At 42.3% G+C, this 18744-nt stretch overlaps 1 protein-coding gene across 2 annotated transcripts in view; it reads right to left on the reverse strand.

Annotated features, from left to right (window-relative positions):
- Positions 1-611: 611 nt before the first annotated feature.
- RCOR1 (REST corepressor 1) overlaps positions 612-18744 on the reverse strand; it is an 82239-nt gene continuing 64106 nt past the window's right edge. For both annotated transcript variants that reach the window (XM_064423298.1, XM_064423300.1), the window contains 7 exons: positions 17323-17441; positions 13885-13963; positions 9198-9392; positions 8128-8205; positions 7905-7962; positions 7131-7360; positions 612-5015 (listed from right to left, as the gene is read on the reverse strand). In XM_064423298.1, the coding sequence (XP_064279368.1) occupies positions 4974-5015; positions 7131-7360; positions 7905-7962; positions 8128-8205; positions 9198-9392; positions 13885-13963; positions 17323-17441 (801 nt within the window). In that variant the 3' untranslated portion in view covers positions 612-4973. The remainder of the gene's footprint in view (positions 5016-7130; positions 7361-7904; positions 7963-8127; positions 8206-9197; positions 9393-13884; positions 13964-17322; positions 17442-18744) is intronic.

The following is an 18744-nucleotide window of genomic DNA, read 5'->3' on the forward strand; positions in this document are numbered from 1 at the left end:
ATCCCTACCACTCTGCTTTACAATATAGAAATGCATGACTAATTCCTGGCCTCCATAGGCTGCAGAGCTGGAAACCACCAGTGTCCTGCTGTAGGAGTGCTGCTGCCTTTAACACACATGAGCAAAGCACAGAACTTTGTGTCACCTGTCCTGTGCTAACCCTGGGCTCCCAGAGCACTGCTGGGAAAACTGCTCAAAGCACCTTCCCCCAGACAGCCCCACAAAGTCCTGTCTGTGCTTCTGTGTTTGGTGCTTAGCAGCACTGCAGCACGTGAAGACAGAAAACATGAGCTCATGAAAATTCCAAGGTGCAAAATTTCCTGCCCTTCTGAGCATCTTCAACAGCAGCACTGCACACTGCTGAGCTTTGAGGGCAAACGTTGCCTTTTCCCATGGATTTAAATGTGTTTCTTTCATGTCAAAGATGACAGTCTTGTTAACTTGTACAGCCAAGTACTTTGTACACGAAGCAAAGAGGCAGCGGTTTATTCTTCAGGTCCTCCTTATCTGAGGGATGGCACTGTCAGGGAGGGGAAACCCCTTTTGTATCTCCTGACCAAAATCTGAAAGGTAGGGGGTCAGTTACACATCAGAACCACATTTTACACCAATAACATTTTACTACATATTTTATTACATCAATGGCTTGAAAAAATTTTATTTGATGTCAGCAAACATTGGAAATCATAGAAAAATGAATTATGTAGAATTTCACAAAGGAATTTACCCCACTATAATTCCTCATACAGTAAAATAATCCAAAACCAAATGTTACTTTTCAGTGGCTAAGCAATTTTATAATGCTATGAACATTCATCACAGTAAGTGTGCTGAATAATAGAAAACAGGCAAAAAAGACATTTAAAATATTACTTACAACAGCATTATTACAACATACTTTCTTTAAAATCCCAACGAGTATTTCATCACTTCAAAAGCTATACAGCATTTCCATTATATTTGCAAACTTAACCTTATACATCTTTTAAAATCTTGAAAAAACTTCTTTTAAGCAATCTATAAGCAGTTAACAAAATTGATAAAATCTACATAATGGAATACTATACACTCCAGTATAAATTTTATTTTAGGAGAATATGAATGTAAACACTCATTATTATACAACATGCATAGACTATACTGACCTTCCATCTTCTGAACTGTAACTTTCACTGCAATTGTGCTTTACTATCAACAGGAAAAGCTGCATTAATCCAGGGAGTGGCAGAAAGTATTTGCTTTAGGGGCATTGCACAAGATCACTAGATTTTGACTTACTGAAGACAAGCTGGAGCTAATAAAATAATTTTTCTCTTTTTTTTTGTAAAATATCAGCCCACTCATCGCTGAACGGGCTATGTACAAATTCATACCAATTTGAAAAATAAATGCATTATCAAAAAAAAATCTCCTGTGATATTTTTACATTTCATTGACTTGGAGATTTTTGTTCACAAATCCAGTGATCAAGTTAGTGTAATGCACTGTTTGGCTCATATTTGGTGTGCAAGAATACCAACAGCATCTTAGCGAATTCATAGAATAAAAACTGAAATTTAAAGTGACAATGAGAATATTTTAATACATAATGTTTCTGATGTATTTGTACAGGAAAGAAAAATGTTTGTCAGGACATTGCTTTAAGAGAGTAAGAGTTTCATTCTTACTTTAACTATTAAAAAAGTGTTCTAGTGGATATTTATGGGGTCTTCCTGGTTGCAAACTTGTAAAAATATATTAAGAAACCATTATCCCCATAGGTATTAAATATATCGAGACACAACCATTGTGGCTGCACTACCAGGTATGGCTACTACGGTCTTAAGCATCTGATTGTACATTGTTGCTTTACTGTTAAGCACAACTGAGGCGTGTATTTTTTTTTTTCCCTTGGTTATAAGATTATATTACAAAAATTGATCACTGTTTCAAACCAGTTAAACACGAATATTCAAGTAACAAGGTTGTTTTAATGGATAAGTGAAAAAAGAAGTTACCTAGCACTTTACACAACTACATAAAAATTAAATAGAACAAATGAAATTTGTTTATGCATATGCAATACACTTTTATATCTTTAAGATTTCTAAAACTAAAACTTAAACTATCATTTTCTTTAACGATACCATATTTTGCACAATAACTTATACTTAGGAGAAATAATTTCCCATTTTCCACAAAATATATATAATTATGACATTCACATCGATAGTTTAAGAAACAAAATTTAAGTGAATATTCTTATTTTATGCAGTTATCTTTGTGGACCCTTCTAGTCAGAATGCAACCAGTTGATGTATCTAATGCTTGACCCATTTAACAAAAGAAAAAGAGGGTCTTCACCTAAACAAGGTCAAACCATTTCAAAAGCTAAAATGATTTCATCGCATTTAAAAACATAGTTCAAGAGAATGTAAAAAACTAAACGTTTAAAATACAGTGCTATTATATTGCATGTATCAACTACAATAAGATAGCAGTAAACTGAAAAATAATTAAACAACTTTTTTCTTCCTAATATCACAAATTATACACGTTTCCCCCTACCCCATGGGGATGAAGCCAAAACACAACTTTTCTGATAAGATGGACAGATTTGAGGGCAAAAAACCAATGAGAAGTCCTCACAGGTACCTAAGTCTCCAGCAGAAGCCTCTCCTGATGAGCTCCCCAGCTGGGATGCAAGCTCCCACACCAAGGAGGACCTGTCTCCACACACTGGTACCAGCAGGAGGTTTGATATTTAATACTAGAGTGTTTCTAAAGAGCAGCATTGCTTTACACCACAACTGTCAACTGGATTCACAGTGCTATTTGCCCGGTCTTTATTCCTAGTTCACACTGGCTAACACCTAGCATTCCTTCCCACAGAGACTCCCAGCTCCAACTGGCACAGGTCTGAAGGAACATTTGGGCCACCAGAGCTGCCAGTTCACAGCAACAGCAGTACAGAGAGGGAACAGCTCCCTTCCATCCTCCCACCACCTCGGAGGATCTCTCTGGAGCTACCAGAATGGAGCTGCTCAGAACCAGCTGCCACGTGGCTGAAAGGGCCCTTTTGGGGCCCCACACTCTAACCTGCCCTAGGAAATCTCCACCTGTGCTGTGCCTCTGTGTTGCTGCCCAGTTTCTGACATGGAACTTTGCTCACACACGGCCCAAGGCTAAGACCACACCTCAGTGCTACAAGGGGCCACATCCTTGCCTTTCCTGGGGCTGTGACCACAGCGCAGGAGGTGCCAGAGCCAGCTCTGCTGCCCAGCTGGCATTAGCCTGCCCCGCTTGGGTACAGACAGCAGAGCCACCAGAGCACACAGCATGGCACAGCCACCACAGCACCACAGCACAGCCCAGCAGCCAAACCTCAGCACCAAGTCCAGGGCCTGGCCCTGAGCTCCACCAGCCTCAGGGCCATGCCACGGGCTGGCTCATTTCAAGCAGTGTGAGAAAGGCTGGTGCTGTACATCACTGTGTGCCATCTTGGCTTGGATCTTCTGCAGAGGAAGAGAGGAGAAAGGTCCTTTTTTCCACCTGCAAAGACACCTGGTGGTTTCTTCCAACATCATTAAATTAACCATTTTTAAATGCTTTGTGACTAGTGTTATTTTGCAGCTTTCCACTGGACAAGAAGTAATACTGCTGCTTCCAGCTTCCCTGGACACTGCTCGGCAGTCAGCAACCACCTCGTTCAAGGTGCAAAGTCCTCCCACAGGACTTGCAAAAACAGTTCCAGTTCAAGCTAGACAGGCCACAGCACGGGCCATCCGAGCAGAGGGCTGGGATTTGAAAGCTGCATGCACCAAGTATTTGGAAAAGCACCTCTTAGATTTTAAATTGCATATTTTGGTTCAGAACATGAAAGCGATGTGTGCTTCAGAAGGGTTAAAATGGCCAATGAAAATTAACCCGGTTCTTCTCCATTACACTTGCAAGAAACCAAAAACTACTGAAGGTTGAATTTTGTGCTCCAACCCTCATCCAGACTTCCAGTGAGAGAAGCAGTTTGATGTCTTTGGCAAACAGCGCTCTGAAGAGGAATGAGACACTGGGACAGAAAGTGATCTATGGTAGCCAAATGCAAAAAGGCACATATTCCCCAAAAGGAGAGGCACCAGAGAAAGTTGTTTTGACTTAATCCCACAGAGGATCAGGAAAAAGAAAGTTGTGTAGCACTCACTTAACAAGTTACAATGCAAATGCTGAATGCCAGGGGTTAAATAGCGTATCAAACAGTTTCAGGTTAAGTATTCCCTTTTGCACTAAATAAAAGCCATTAAAATATACAGGAATAAAATGCTCAATTAGGGAGCTTTCTATGAAGCAAGAACACACAAATACAGTGGAAAGAATTGCACAAACCAGAAGTGTAATGAGTTACATCTACAACCTTGGACTGACCAAACCTTAGAAATAACATTTCCTATCACTTTGCATTATTCATGATTGCTTGCTAACGTGTCCTGTCACTGCAGAACAAACCTGCCATGGCTGGCATGTGCACAGGCCCCTCCTTTATAGAAAGCTCACTAATCATAGTGTCATCATAAGAATACACAGGAAGCGGAGACCACAAGGCCATGCAGCAATACATACTTATACCCTAAGGACCAAGTGTTATAGGAACCCCTAACGTGTAGAGTTACTGTGGGGCTGCTAAGGAGCTCCTTGTTTTGCAGGTTGGTCAAAATTTATAGACAGGTGTTACTGGTTCTAGAAGTCCCCATGCTAAAGCATGACGTTGGTGAAATGGAGAGCTGAGCTACCTGGGTGCTTTTGAAAGAAAGTGGAGGCAGTATGGAGGAATGAGGGGAGATTAAGGCAGATGTAGCACAGGACTGGAAGCGTTTGCCTTTTTTTTGGTAATAGCTGCTTGTCCACAGATATGATGCAGATGGCTGTCTGAGGTTTGCTAATACCTGATATCCTGGATAACACAGTAGTCAACACAAATTGTTCTAGGCTACAGCACCTTCTCACGAAGCAGATGCATATCTGACATCAAGAACAGAAGTAGCCTGGAGGGAAGGGGAGAGAAAGAGCAGATATTTAGTTTAAAATGAATACACACAGGCTTTCTTGCATCTCCAAACTTCAGCCCAAATCCATGGTACTACAGTGACAAAACATACAACCCTGCCACATGGGAGGAATTCCAACTGCTTTCCCTGTTCTGAGGCACACTGGGATTTGTTGTTGGGAATGTAAACATACAGGAATTAAGAGTGGAGTTGATGCTGCTTTATAACCAGCGGCCTCATCTCCCCCCTTCAAATCAAAGGAACTATGGCCCCTTGCTATGGCAAAGCCCAAAGCCCTCAGAAGCTGATGAACCTTTCATGAGGCTGGTGGCCAGACAGCCAAGGCGTGCCAGGGAAGAAAGCACCCGAGGGATTTCAGTGTAAGGCCAGCAAAGTCTTCTGGCTACAGCTGAGTCCACCTTGACCAGACACTGCCTGTTCTCAAGAGCAGGCACCAGCCATGCAGCACTGCACAAGGAGGGAGCAGGAGCCCTCTCCAGCCCATGCAGGTCACTTGTGTCACAACCCCAGTGATGTTTCACCTCGGCCCCAGAACCACTGAGACAGACACCTGGGCAGCACTTTGCTCGTGCCACCTCTGAAGGCAGCAGCACCACATGCACAGCTCCTTTTGGGCTGGTTCCCACCACTCAGCACCTGGGCTGCTCCAGAGTGGGCACCTTCCATCACCAATGTGAGCATCACAACTGCTGCTCTAGTAGTAGTTTTACCAGACCTTGCTGTCATGCCTCCACTCTCCCAACTCATTTGGGATCCTCATGGCTCCAGTATCCACCCACGTGGCCACATCAGCTCACTCCAGCTCCTGCTGAAGCCATTTTTCCCTATGTCCAGTGAGACTCCCCTTTTTTGACCTCAGCTTTCAGAAGCAAGGGTGTATTTGAAGCTAGGAAGAATCTCAGAAGGCTCAGAGAAGAAAAGCTCTGCATTATCAAGATACAATTCTGCAGGACACAGGAAAAGACAGTGACAAGAGCCATATATCTTTCACATTGGTGGCTATGTACTAGCACCAATGCTGCTTTGCTCCATCTCTCAATTCTGGACAAATGGGACAATTTCACTCACACATGCCTGTGAAGGCAAATGTTCTGAGTCTGGTTTTCTTCATCTGTCATTCCTTTGGATTTAGTCCCCAAATATAAGCATCTTTGAATTTCACGTTATTAGGTTTTGTGAAGCAGTGAAGTTCTGCTTTTTGAATTTCTGAAGGACAATGAATGTCCAAGTGATCCAGCCCTAATCAGAGCAACAGAAATATACAGCACACTGGGAAGTCTTTACTCCATGCTCACCAAAATTTGCCTTATGTTGTTGACTATGCTTGCATTTACAATGCACAGTTTATTCACCAAGTTGTCTTATAAATTAGGTCAAAGGGAGTCCTTGATCAGACTTTTTAACACACAAACCTCTACCATGGTTTTCTTCTACAAGACTAAATTCTAAATTTTTGTAACTAACTTCCATACTTAAACACCCTACAGTCTCTTTGTTAATTTCAAACCTCCATGGCCTTTGGAAAAGTGTTAACTCTCGGAACCTCCATCAAGAAGAGGCTGTTCTTAAAATTTGCCTTTACAGAAACAGCTGTAAACTCAAGGAAACTTTGCCCTTAGGTAACTCCAGAGTGAAGTTCCATGCACTCATGTTGCTTATAGCTTTCTTCCCTTCATTTGAGTGAAACCACTCACCAAAAATGAAAGAGCAAGCTTTGGCTCAGAAGACTCCATGGTCCCACAAAGCCAAACCTAGAAAGCTGGGAGAACTGAGTGCAGGGAAAACATCCAAGTGAGATAAAGATGCATGGGGTTTCAACAGAAAGAGGTATTAAAACATCTGTGTTCTGATAAGATACACATACTGTCAGAGGGATGCAAATTTACTGCTCTCCTTCCACTTTCATACAAGCTTGGATCTCCCAGTCCCCAAATCAGTACTGGGACTGTATATCCAGATGAAGTGAAATATGCACTGATTGAAGATTGACAAAAATGGCTTTTGCAAAGACAATATATATAAATTCACACACACATCTGCTTGAACTGAGCTCAGATTGGGAATTTGATGTGACTTTTAAACTGGATTTACCTCATCTTCCTCTTCAGACATTTTAGTGGAATTTTCAGGAGATTTTACAGGCTTCTGGCTATTGGTTCCATTTGTCTCCTCTTTGCCATGCTCTGCCTCCCACTCCTGTAGGACTTCATCTATGTTGAAACGACGTCGATAATTTACAAAAAAGTTTTTCACTTGCACCACAGATTTGTTTCCAATCACATCAGAGATTGCCTGAAAGTCTCGGCCGTATTTCCTGATTGCTAAAAGGAACAAAAAGAAAAACAAAAGCAGTGTGTTATTTCCATAAAGATCACAAATCAGGCTCAAGTCACAGCATAAAGATCCAAAGCTGAACTTCTGTCAAGGTTTCAAACTTCTTCAGATTAATGCAGAATTTAAAAAAGAAGTCTAAACTGGGAAAGAGACACAGTTAAAACCAGCGCTGAAGAGAACGGAGGTGTAGTAAAAGATGGGTAGAGTCAAATGTACCAGGCCTGTTTACATCTGCCTGTACTGCTTGAAAAGTTACATAGACAAAGATGACAGCAGTGACTCCAGCTGAGTTTCACTTTCTGAAAGCTGGGACAAGCAGACACTATTTGCAAACATTCACACGATGCCATTTATATTGCTCAGGGAGGGGAAGGGGGAATATTGTATCCCTGTTCAAATACATTCTTTGGACATTAGTACATGGCAGTGTTGAAGTCCTCCCCCTAGCCACTGAAGAGAAACTCGGCTCTGAAATGTAGCAGGGTTTTGACTATCAACAACTGAAGTACAAATAAACTTGTAGTGCCATACCTTGTACAGCAAGAAGCTGCTCATCTGTGGTCCAACGTGCATTAAACTTCTGGACGACCTAGAAAACAACAGCAACAAAAATTAGGTAACTTCATTTGTATAGTTTCACCTGTATCTGAGCTCATAAAAACCTCTCAAAAGTGCAACAAGGAATGCACTGTTAGTCAAAGTGTATCATTAGCATTTCTCTTCACAATTAACAAAGGTCAGAAAATGATCTCACCTCTGGAAGTCTGTATTGTTCTATACCACCTTCAAGCTTTTCTTTGAGCGCGCTGTTTGTCTGTTTGATATTCTGAATCTGAAAAGAAAGTTTCATCTCTTTAAGAAGGATTAAAAAAAAAAAAAAATCTTTGGACAAGCCTTTTTCCAGCAGCCTTGGCAGGAACCTCACAAGCTCAGCCTTCCAGTTTTTTTCACTGCCTGCCTTTTCCAAAAAGAAATTTTGCTATATTGGAATAATGTACAGCAGGAGGCAGCTGGCAAATCAGGAGATCCCATTTAATTTATTCTGCACTGTCTACAAGTTATTTGTAACAAGAACTGCCCCAACTTCCAGGTCTGTATAAAGCCCAGCATAAGAAGACCAAACCCATCTGCAGCAAGTAATGAATCAAAGACTGCTAAAGAGTTCAGCTTCTCCCAGAGTGCCAGGAAAAAGGCTTCAGGCCAAAATACCAATTCTATTAAGTTTAATAAAGAGCTTGAGACAGATCTCTGCTTTAGAAACAGCAAAATGCTCAGATCTAGGCAGCAAACTCATGTAGCAAACATGTATTTACTCACAGATATTTGAAAAACATTTGTTTAAAAGGCAGATCCATCAGGGAAGTAAAAGGTACATAGTGAGTTTGTATGATACCTGTCTAGAAAGACTAAGCCAAACATATCTGCAACTTCTAAAAGTACCACGTGAAAAGGCAAAGGAAAGCTGCTGCAGATGGAAATTGCATACTGCTGAAACCAATGTCACCTGGGGAAAGTTACAGTTAAAGCTGCAGAAGGAATTCTGAACTGCAAGAAAAGCTAGGTGCCAACAAATGCTCCTTCAAGTCCCGGCTATGAACTCTTCCTTGTTTTACTTCAGGTCGAAAGCAGGCTTGCCCACAGAAGTAAAACCTAAGAGATGTAAAACCCAGAGCTGCATTCAGAGCACAGGGACAGCAGCTTGTCCACTGAGGCATGCAGCATTGTGCATCATCACTGCCAAGCCACAAACTCCTGCCAGCTCTGCAGAGTGCAACAGGCACTACCAGCAAAGCCAGCAGTCACTCTGTGCCATCCCGCTCGTACCTGCCGTTTGATTGAGACCAATTCCATGTCCAGTTGTCTGAGTACAGTGGTAGCAGCTGTTGCATTGGCAGAAACAGCCTCCACATCTTCCTGGGAAAGGAACATTCCTTTGGGAGGTTTCCTCTTTGCTCTGTTCTTGGCCTGTGTACTGTGCTTCTCCTTCTTCACCTGAGGGACAGTTTCAGCAGGTGGCACCTAGCAAACAGCAGTCAGTCATTTTACAGAAGTATCCTTAGAGATCCCTTCCAGTTCAAACCATTCTGTGACTCTGAATTTTAGCCACCATCAAAGGCTGGAGAACAACAATGCCAGTATGCAGACAGCATGACATTTTTGTTTTAAATGGCATGTCATGCAAACTGTCTTATATAAATTCCTCCTTTCCTTTAGCAGCTTTCAGTGTTTACAGAGATACTGTGGTTGCCTTCTCTGCCCATTCTCATTTTGAGAGACAGATGCCCAATTCTGCATTTATTAAATGTTCTGGTTAATTTCAAACCTCCAAAACCCTTCTTCTTGTTTTCATCATCAGATCTGAACACACCACCAGAAGGAAACCAAGTGAAGTGTGGAGACAGAAAGAACATAACTAAAACAGTTTACTGAGAATTGTTGTACTACCTGACAGACACAGTGAGGAATAAACCAAATTTACTTAAAGGCAAAGGAGTGAGGTGACAACAGGGTAATTCTTAGATTGTTACACCATTTCTTGGAAGCCAGGTTTTCTTGCATAGCACTTGTGTATCAACTGTTCCATCAAAATGGTGCAGTTTTACCTAAAATAAACTTCAAGTGTTTTTTAGAAAAAGGAGTATTTCACAGAGCACTTCCTATTTTTATCCCTTACATCTAAAGCAAAGACAGGTAGATTAGTCAGGACACTTACTACAGATCCTTCAAGAGTACAGCTGATTCTAAGACAGCTAAACCATTTCTTCCAGAAGTTATATTCAACAATCAGCTCATACCTAAGATTTTGCACCCAGTAACTGGATCCTGGCCAAGAACACAGATCAGAAGGGTGGCAAGGAGAGAAAAAGCAGATGGGAGACAGTACGTCTGAATCCTCTGCTTGATCACTGCAAGCTTTAAACACATTGGCTTCACTTGGTGCTATTGTTTTCCTCCTAATTTGCAGCTACATGCAGTTTCTACACCCAGTTTGTGGCATTTGTCCATTAGCATTGAATGCTTGCATTTGAAACCACATGAGGCTGAGCACCAAATCCCAAGTAAATATGAGGTTCTGACTCCCAAAGGAGTCCAGCACAGCTGCCATGGATAAAAGCTTTCACCTCCTCATGGGCACAATGGCCTGAGCCCCACAGCAGCAGCAATGTGGACCTCTGCCTGCTCTCAACCTTCTTCTTCCATCCACTGGTGCAAAGAATTCCATGAGATGTAATGCCTAGGGCAAGCCCAGAGGCAGGAGGAGGGATACCCCTATGTGTCTCTGCAGACAGGAAAGCAGGTGGTGAGCAGGAGAAACCAGACTGGCTCAGCTATGAACAAGTGAAGTAAGCTCTGCTCTCTGCTTCAGAAGGGAGCACTTTGATAACTGAGCCAGGTAAATTATTCAGCATGGATAGACATTTCAGATCCACTCATATTTCATCTACAGACACTGCTTCCCAGGACCACGCAGCAATGCCTCACTGCAGGTTCAGCCTGTAGTTGACCAACAGGCAATGCCTGCAGCGCAAACATCCCAGCAGCTTCAACATTAAAGAAAAATTAAAGCAGTTTCAAATTACTGTTTTACACAGCTCAAAAAATGCAAAGCTCTTTTGTGTTGCAGACAAGAACCAGAGCTCCAGCAGAACAATTTCTGACAGCTCCAAATGCCTCTAGGCCCCAGCAAAAATTGGAACATCTAGTCTGTCCTGGAAACTCTTCTTTCCTGGCCACACACATTTCTCTCAAGAATTAAACCAATTTTTGAAAACCAGAAAGAATTAAAATGCAGGAATTTAGAAGGGATTTAGCAGTGCTCCTGTTTATTTACATATTGCCACTGCTATCCAGTGCACTCAGTCTTACAAACCCCCTAATACAATGTTCCCTTCCTCAGATTTCACTGTGTAAAAATAAGATAAAACTATCTCAAGCTACACAAAAACAGAGCATGAAGTGGGAGGTACTTCCAGGAACAAGGAAGAGACAAAGGAAGCAGGTCTAGGTCATGACCTCAGTATTACAGAGTCACTATGCAAGGAAATCCAAACAGTTGCACTAACAATGAAATAAAAAATAAAAAAAAAAGATTCCTCTTCCAATGATCCTCAAAAGAGGAAACAGATGAAAGATTTCAGACACTCTGAGAAATCCCAGTAATACTAGGTAAGTCAGAGAGCAACCAACAGGTCTCAGAGCTGAAAAACCCAACTCTGCAGATCTGGGACAGGGAGGTTCCTTACGGTAAGAGTCCCGGGCTGCTGGCACATCACAACCCCTGCATGTCTGGCCACATCATTAAAAGAAACCTAATGATCAAGGACTAACTTACCTCGTCCTGGGTACCTGCTCCCTCTCTCTCTCAAGCCATTTCAATAAGCCCTAAGTTCAAGTACTGTAAAATCAGAATCACTGAATCATTATGTCCTCCAAGATCATGGAGTCCAACCTTTGACTGAACAGTTGTCAACCAAACCACAGCACTACCTGCCATGTCCAGTCATTTCCTGAACACCTCCAGAAACAGTGACTCTGCTATGTTCCCAGGCAGCCCATTCCAGTGCTTAACTCTTTCAGTGAAAAAATTCTTCCTGATGTCCAACCTGAATCCTCCTTGAGGACACTTTCTCTCATCATGTCCCTGGATGCCTGTGAGAAGAGACTGACCTCCACCTTGCTGCAACATCCTTTCAGGTAGCTGCAGAGAGTGATAGAGGTCTCCCCTGAGACTCCTCCTCTCCAGACCAAACAACCACAGCTGTACTCTGAACAGGCTAGGAAGGCTGTCAGCTCCATTTTGTCCTCCAGCACAATCCCTGTCCTGAAAAGTCCCCACAAGTCTGCCATGGCACACACAGCCAGACTGCATGTGCTGCATGAGTTTCAGATTGGTTTGAGTGCCATGGCCTCAAAGATGGGCACAAAGCCCCCTCCCACACTAAGATTTTCTACAAAAATGTCTTGATAGTAACCATCCAAACCAGACATCTGATCTGGCTTGGCCTTACAAGAGATGCAGCCAAGCTGGTGAAGAACTCTCTTTCCCTCTTCTTCAGGAAGTTCAGGACATGTCAGCATTGGTTAGGAAGGAAGAACTAATAAAGGTTGAAGAGAGTTCTTTTACAGATGCAAGCTTTTGAAGAGCTTACAGAAAAATCTTAACAGTAAATTCATTAAAATAATGGGAAATGAGACAATAGTATTATTTATAAAACACTACAGAGCTGCAATACATAGCTGGAACTTAGCCAAGTGAGAACCCTTCCTGTCTGGGTGTTGCTGAGGCTTCTGAGAACTCAAGTTTCTTGTAAGGATTAATACAAATGGCTTCACATCCACCCTGCCCCTAGGAAGACATCAGGAACATGCTGGTTCCTTCAGTGGAAACAACAGCAAAACTTTCCTGGAAAGTCTAGAGAGCACCCTCATGTGGGTGAAGAGCAGATGGGAATGCTGTGATTTTTCAGTTATTTCCATTCAAAATTATTTGTTGGAGGAATTAATCTGAGAGTGACTGACAAAACCATTACTCTGGGACTTCTTTTTGACTGTGTGGGATCATGTTTTTAAAAACCTCTAGTGGGTTTTCCCTAAATACAATCTTTTAAAAAATTAAGAAATTAAATAGAATGACTGGGAGAGAAATCAGGCTAGAAGCAACCAGGAAAGGGAGGCAACTTCAAGGAAATAAGGTCTTAAGCATCTTCCTGTAACTCATACATACATACATAACCCACACTGCTGCTGAACAAGGTGTTTTTATTTAGTAACAGGTAACCTGCAGGTCATACACATGGAGATGAAGTATATGATCTCCTGTAGGGCATCACAGGCTGGGTTTCCAGAACTGTTGTATTTGTGTAGCTATTTTCATCCAGAACTCTATGCCCACGGAAAATGAAGTACTTGAAGTGAAACACAAGTACTACATTTTGAGCTGATGTAACAACAGGTTAAGGTCACCCTGCCAGACAAAATTAACTAGGCACAAAAGCTTTCTCCTTTACTTTTCACCAATACAGCTGCAACCCTGGTGCTAGTGAAGCGACAAGTATTGCTGGGGATTTCAATACATCAGCAATGTACCTTAGAGTCTAAGGTGTACATAAACACACTTCTGTTGGTCTACCTAGAACAAAAGGATGGATTCCCCCTTCACCAAGCCATCTCCATAGGGGGACGTGCTTCTACTCCATATTTCCATGCAGTTATGTTGATTTAAACCACTGAGGGTGGCTTAAGCTAACAAAGCCAAAGAGAAGATAAAAGAAACTGGAAACAATCACATAGTACATTAGCATGGGATGGTGAGGTGTTAAATTTTCCCAGCTCTATCCATAACCACTTCTTTATCTATACTTGTCTTGATCTAAGAATAATTCTGAAGACAATTCTTTTCTTGTATGACAACTAGATAAAGTACTAAAGAAAATTAGATACTGTCAGCTTCTACATGAAGTAGCTAGTAAATAAACACTTTCATTTGTACAGGAGTAAGAAAGAATTCTACCTCCTTTTTGCTCTCCTTGTTTTGTTCAACTTCAATGTCAATAGGGTTATTTCCATTTGCTTCCTCCATTTCATCCTCACTGGAAGACAAAAGCAAACAGTACTGCATTAGTTTGTGAGGCTCTCTTTTTCTATAAACAGCACACTAAACAAAAGCATGAATGCCATAGCAAGCCCAAAAGCTTTCCTTAGTTTTATTCTCAGGATGTGGCTTTTTGGGGGGTTGGTGTTGATTTTATTTGGCATCAGTTTAAGTCAATAAATTCTTAATTCTGAGGATAGTGCATACAGGAACACTTCTCAGCAGTGTACTTAGGCAAAATAAATCTACACAGATGAAGGCAAGAGACATGAAATTAATTCCACAAGTTATCTTTCAAAGAACACGGGACACTAGGCATTTTTACTTCAGGCAAACTGAGACGAAAAGGAAGACCTAAAAATACAGCAAGTAGCTAGAACACAGATTTCATACAACTCCTTAATATTTAGCAAAACAGAGATGCACAAGATTAACTCTCTCAAGAACAAGCACAAAAAATGCTTGGGTTTTTTTTTTTTTTTTTGTTGCTTTTTGTTTTGTTTTGTTTTTGTTTTTCAGTGACAGCCTCACATTTTATTCTCCCCTGGAAAAGAAAAAGACATTATCAGTTAGAGAGTAATAGGCATGAAATTGAGGCCATATTGAAAGCAACCTTGGCACACCTGTCCAGTCTGGCTTAGGTGGCATTTTAATCAGACATTAAATCAAACGCGTTCTCATGATTTAGAATTTTTGTACTGTACACAAAGTCAATTGCATTGTCCATTTGAAATGATGCCCAGAAATAAGCTGATGTAATCAAAGCATTTTTATTAATCAAAAAAATAAACCTATTTTGTCATATCAGACTTGAGAGCCTGTGCCGAGGAGCATCAGCTGGTGCAGATGTGTCACAGCTCCAGGGCAGGGCATGGCTGTGCTCACAGGGAGCAGGAGCCAGCAGGCACTGCACGTGCTGGTGAGCTTGTCTGTGGCATCAGCTCTCACGTGGCCATGTCCCTGCTGCAGCCACATCCTAAGGAGGAATGGGCTGCCATCCTTACACACAAGAGCAGGCACTCATACAAGCCACTTCTGTCTCGCCAGCTGATTCACAAGACTTTTAATCTGGGTAATGATGATTCCAGGGAATCCACTCCCAAGCATCCTCTCCCAGAGTGCACACACAAAGTCCCTCACATACAACTTGCAACAGGTGCTGAAAACCTGGTCCCAAATGCACTGAGAGCTGTGTTAGTGGCAATCTGAGGGGTTGGGGAATTTCCCTACCTAGCCACAAAAGGGATATTGAGGTATGAGTGAAGTACCTCAGACTGCCTCCTCTCTTAACCCCATCTCCAAAAGAACTTCCTTGTGTTCTCATCTAGGTTCAGATTTCAGCCTTCTCACAACAGTCTATGCTGCTCTGATAGTTTGCTCTTGTATTCTACCAAGTGCCCTAGACATGAGCTGAATTAAAGCCCACCTCCTCATTTCTGCAGTTGTAGACAATGATTGCCATAACCAGAGAACACTTTTGAAATTCTGCCATTACCAAATGGCACAACACAACCTGAAAATCCAGGCACCCTAAACTCAAGCAGAGTGGATTCCACACCCCGCATGGCTGCACTGACAAATCCTTTGAGGGTGCAGGGGTTTGACTATTTTACATAATGGAGAGGAAGAACAAATCAAGCTGACAGCCTGGTGCTTAGTTTCCTGCAGATGTAAATCAAGTTAAGCATTTTCAGTCCAGCTGCCTTCCTCAAAGGTTCCAAAATTACAGCACACGGCAGCCCATACAGCTCTTTCCCATTCACCAGATGGTCTGTGGTTCTACTTTTCCTAGCAAGCAGGCATAGGTACTGAGAGGTGTATTTCTAAATTCCAGTAATTCCATTTGTGAGCACAGAACAAAAAGAGAGAGGAGTATTAAAAGACCTTAAACTACATGGTACAAGACAAACACATACTCCATATAAAAGATTTCCCCTCCCCACTAACTTAGTAGGAAAGCTGAAAAACTAAACAAACAAAAAGCCCCAACAACCAGGATGGGGAGCAGAAAAACAGTCTTTGCACAGAAGAGAAAAGAACAGAATGGAAAAAGAGACTCAGGTCAAAGAAAGCCAAGCAAATACTGGACAAGTTGGCTGTCAGTATTCTCCCTGGCCCTGCTTGCTAAGCAAGTATTGCTGACCTAACGGAGAGATGGGAGAGGTTGAGTGAGTCACTGGTGCAGCACAGCTCAACCCTAGAAACACATTTCTTCCCCTTTCCCAAACAAGACTTGCTCACATGCAGTGGAGCCAGCAAACAGCCAACCGGGAAATGCAACAACCCCTCTGAGGGCAAAGGCATTGGCAGAATTTTGCCCAATTATGTCAGAGTTAGAAGTCTTCCAAAGGCAGGCACACTTCAAGTCTGGTTTGCAAAGACCTTAACTGCATTTTAGAGCAGGTTGAGAAGGCACCTGCATCAAGCAGATGGATTTGCTGCTGTTCAGAGTGGTTGTTACTGCCACAGTCACCTGAAACCTCTGCCTTTCTCAGGCTCTTTCAGCTCCAGAACTAGGTGAAGTCACCAAGTGACAGTAACTGTACAGATACTTACACTGCTGACATACCCTCAAGGGCTTGTATGGGTATCCAGGAGGGTGAGCTTGCAGAAAAGGCATGAGTCAAGCTCATTTGCCAAATCTCAGTGCTTAATGACCTCCTGAACACCACCAGCCTCACCCAAATGCCAAAGCAGCCAGCACTCCCTGGAACAGCCCAGCCAGAGAGCTCATCCTAAGTTCCCCTGTGCTACCCTCTTCTCAGTCACTCAAAATCAGAGCCTTAACTTCATGTTTCTCAGAAAACAGAGCTTGGCCTGGCAGCCTTTTCTTGGTCACAGTTTTCTAAGAGGCAGGAGAGGAAGGGTCTGTATGTGTACAGGCACAGGCTGAGAGGGCTCCTGCACTGGAGCCTGTTTCCTGTAGCAGGTGCACATTTTCATCTGCTGAGCATCACGTGGAGGAAATAAAGGCACATTTCAGCTCTTTCATTAACTCCTTTTACTGCCCTGCTTATCAGCTCTTCTGGCTCTGCTGACAACAGTGCCAATCAGATTGTAAACAGCTTTAATTTCCATTTCCCAACCCTCAAGCCCTACCAGAGAAAAAGTTTTAGAATGGGACTGTAACCAGAGCACTGGAGGGCAATCAGGAACTGCAGTGTCAAAAAAGGGAACACAGCTAGCTGCCAACTGCCTTTTGGCTTTAAGCAAAGCAAAACACAGCAGGGAAGAGAGGTGGGGAAAGGTGTGGTACCAGGAAACATTTTGGGGAAAATCCGACATCTGGTTTCTTACAAGCTAACAGGAATTTCTGGGACAGATTAAAGAAATCAGCCTTTCTGCTTGCAAACCTACCTTTCCTCACGTTCCCTTTTTTGCTTACGAGCATGACGATCCATCACACTAGTTTTAGTCCTTGTCTTCTTCCAGGAGTAGTAAAATTTCACCAGGCTGGCTATTGATTTGTCAGGAAGCTGTAAATTAAACATGTAACCTTTTATATGTTTATATGTAAAGTATCCCCAGAAGTTCACATACAATTGGCCTGTTTTTCCAAGGAACATCTGACCTCTTGACATTGGATTCTCTCAAAGGCCCAAGCAAGGCAGTTCTGCAACCTTACAAAAATTATCTGTGGGGGAGCGTTTCAGGTGAGTGCCTACTATTTAGGACATCAAGATTTCTAAAAAGCATCTCAGCAAGCTTCCACTCACCAGCCAAGCAGCTGGTTCCCTCCAGAATAGGGGAACACAGCAAGAACAAATCTGGAATGAGGCCTCAAAACTGAGGTAACAGTTTTAAAGCCAGAACAGACCTAAAAGCCAACACACACATGTAAACAATCACAAAAACTGCTGAATTGCAAACATCCCAAGCACATCTTTGATGTTTGGTTAAATAGGTTTATTCACACCATTCACATGACAAAGTCTATTCAAAGGTCTCAACAAAAGATATTTTCAAAAGGTGAAATGCTACTGTATGGTGAACTGAGGGTACAGGAAAACACAAATTTTTTTTTGTCCTCTTACACAAATGCCATTACCCTGTAACTAGGAAAGAAAAGTCTGCCTCCAGAAAGCATGAAACTACATTAAGACTAATTCTCTGCTTTTGAGGCGCTCTACCTGGATGCTCTTACACAAGACTTTTAAAAGGTGGAAGTCCAATCTTTTCTTATGAATAAAACATGTTTTACTGAAGTGTCTGATTCAGTCTGGAAGGCAGAGCAGGTGGGGAGGAAAACAAAACTCTGAGCAAGAGCCACATCTCTTTCACTCGAATACTGCAGTTTAAGTCTTCACCTGAGACAAAGTTCTCAAACTGCAGACTGACTTTAGGTTCTAATACCAGATCACACCAGCACTCCCTCTCTGGCCCACAGCTGCACACAGGCAGATAGCACCTGTGCTTTGCCAGGTGGGTAAGTCAATGCTGTGTTGCCAACAGCCATGCAACAGGCTGGTCTTCTGAAATTAAAAAGAGTTCCACAGAACGAACTCAGGGACAAGGCTGTTCATGACAAATATCCACTTGGCTATTAAGAGTGCCAAAATATCAGAACCAGCTCTGGTAAATAATGTAACTTGCCTTTCATTCTCTGGCTTTGGAGATTTCTCCCCTCAGTTCCAATCTGCAGGGGTGCTAATGGGACAGCATCTATAAACTAACAACTAACATGCTCCTGAGCCATTGATTCCTGTCCCCTGCTAAACACAAAGCTTCGTGCCATTTAATTCCTTTCATGCAGAATTGCTTTCCTGGGAGTAACAGTAA

Source organism: Passer domesticus, chromosome 6 (assembly GCF_036417665.1).
Source record: "Passer domesticus isolate bPasDom1 chromosome 6, bPasDom1.hap1, whole genome shotgun sequence".
NCBI lineage: Eukaryota > Metazoa > Chordata > Aves > Passeriformes > Passeridae > Passer > Passer domesticus.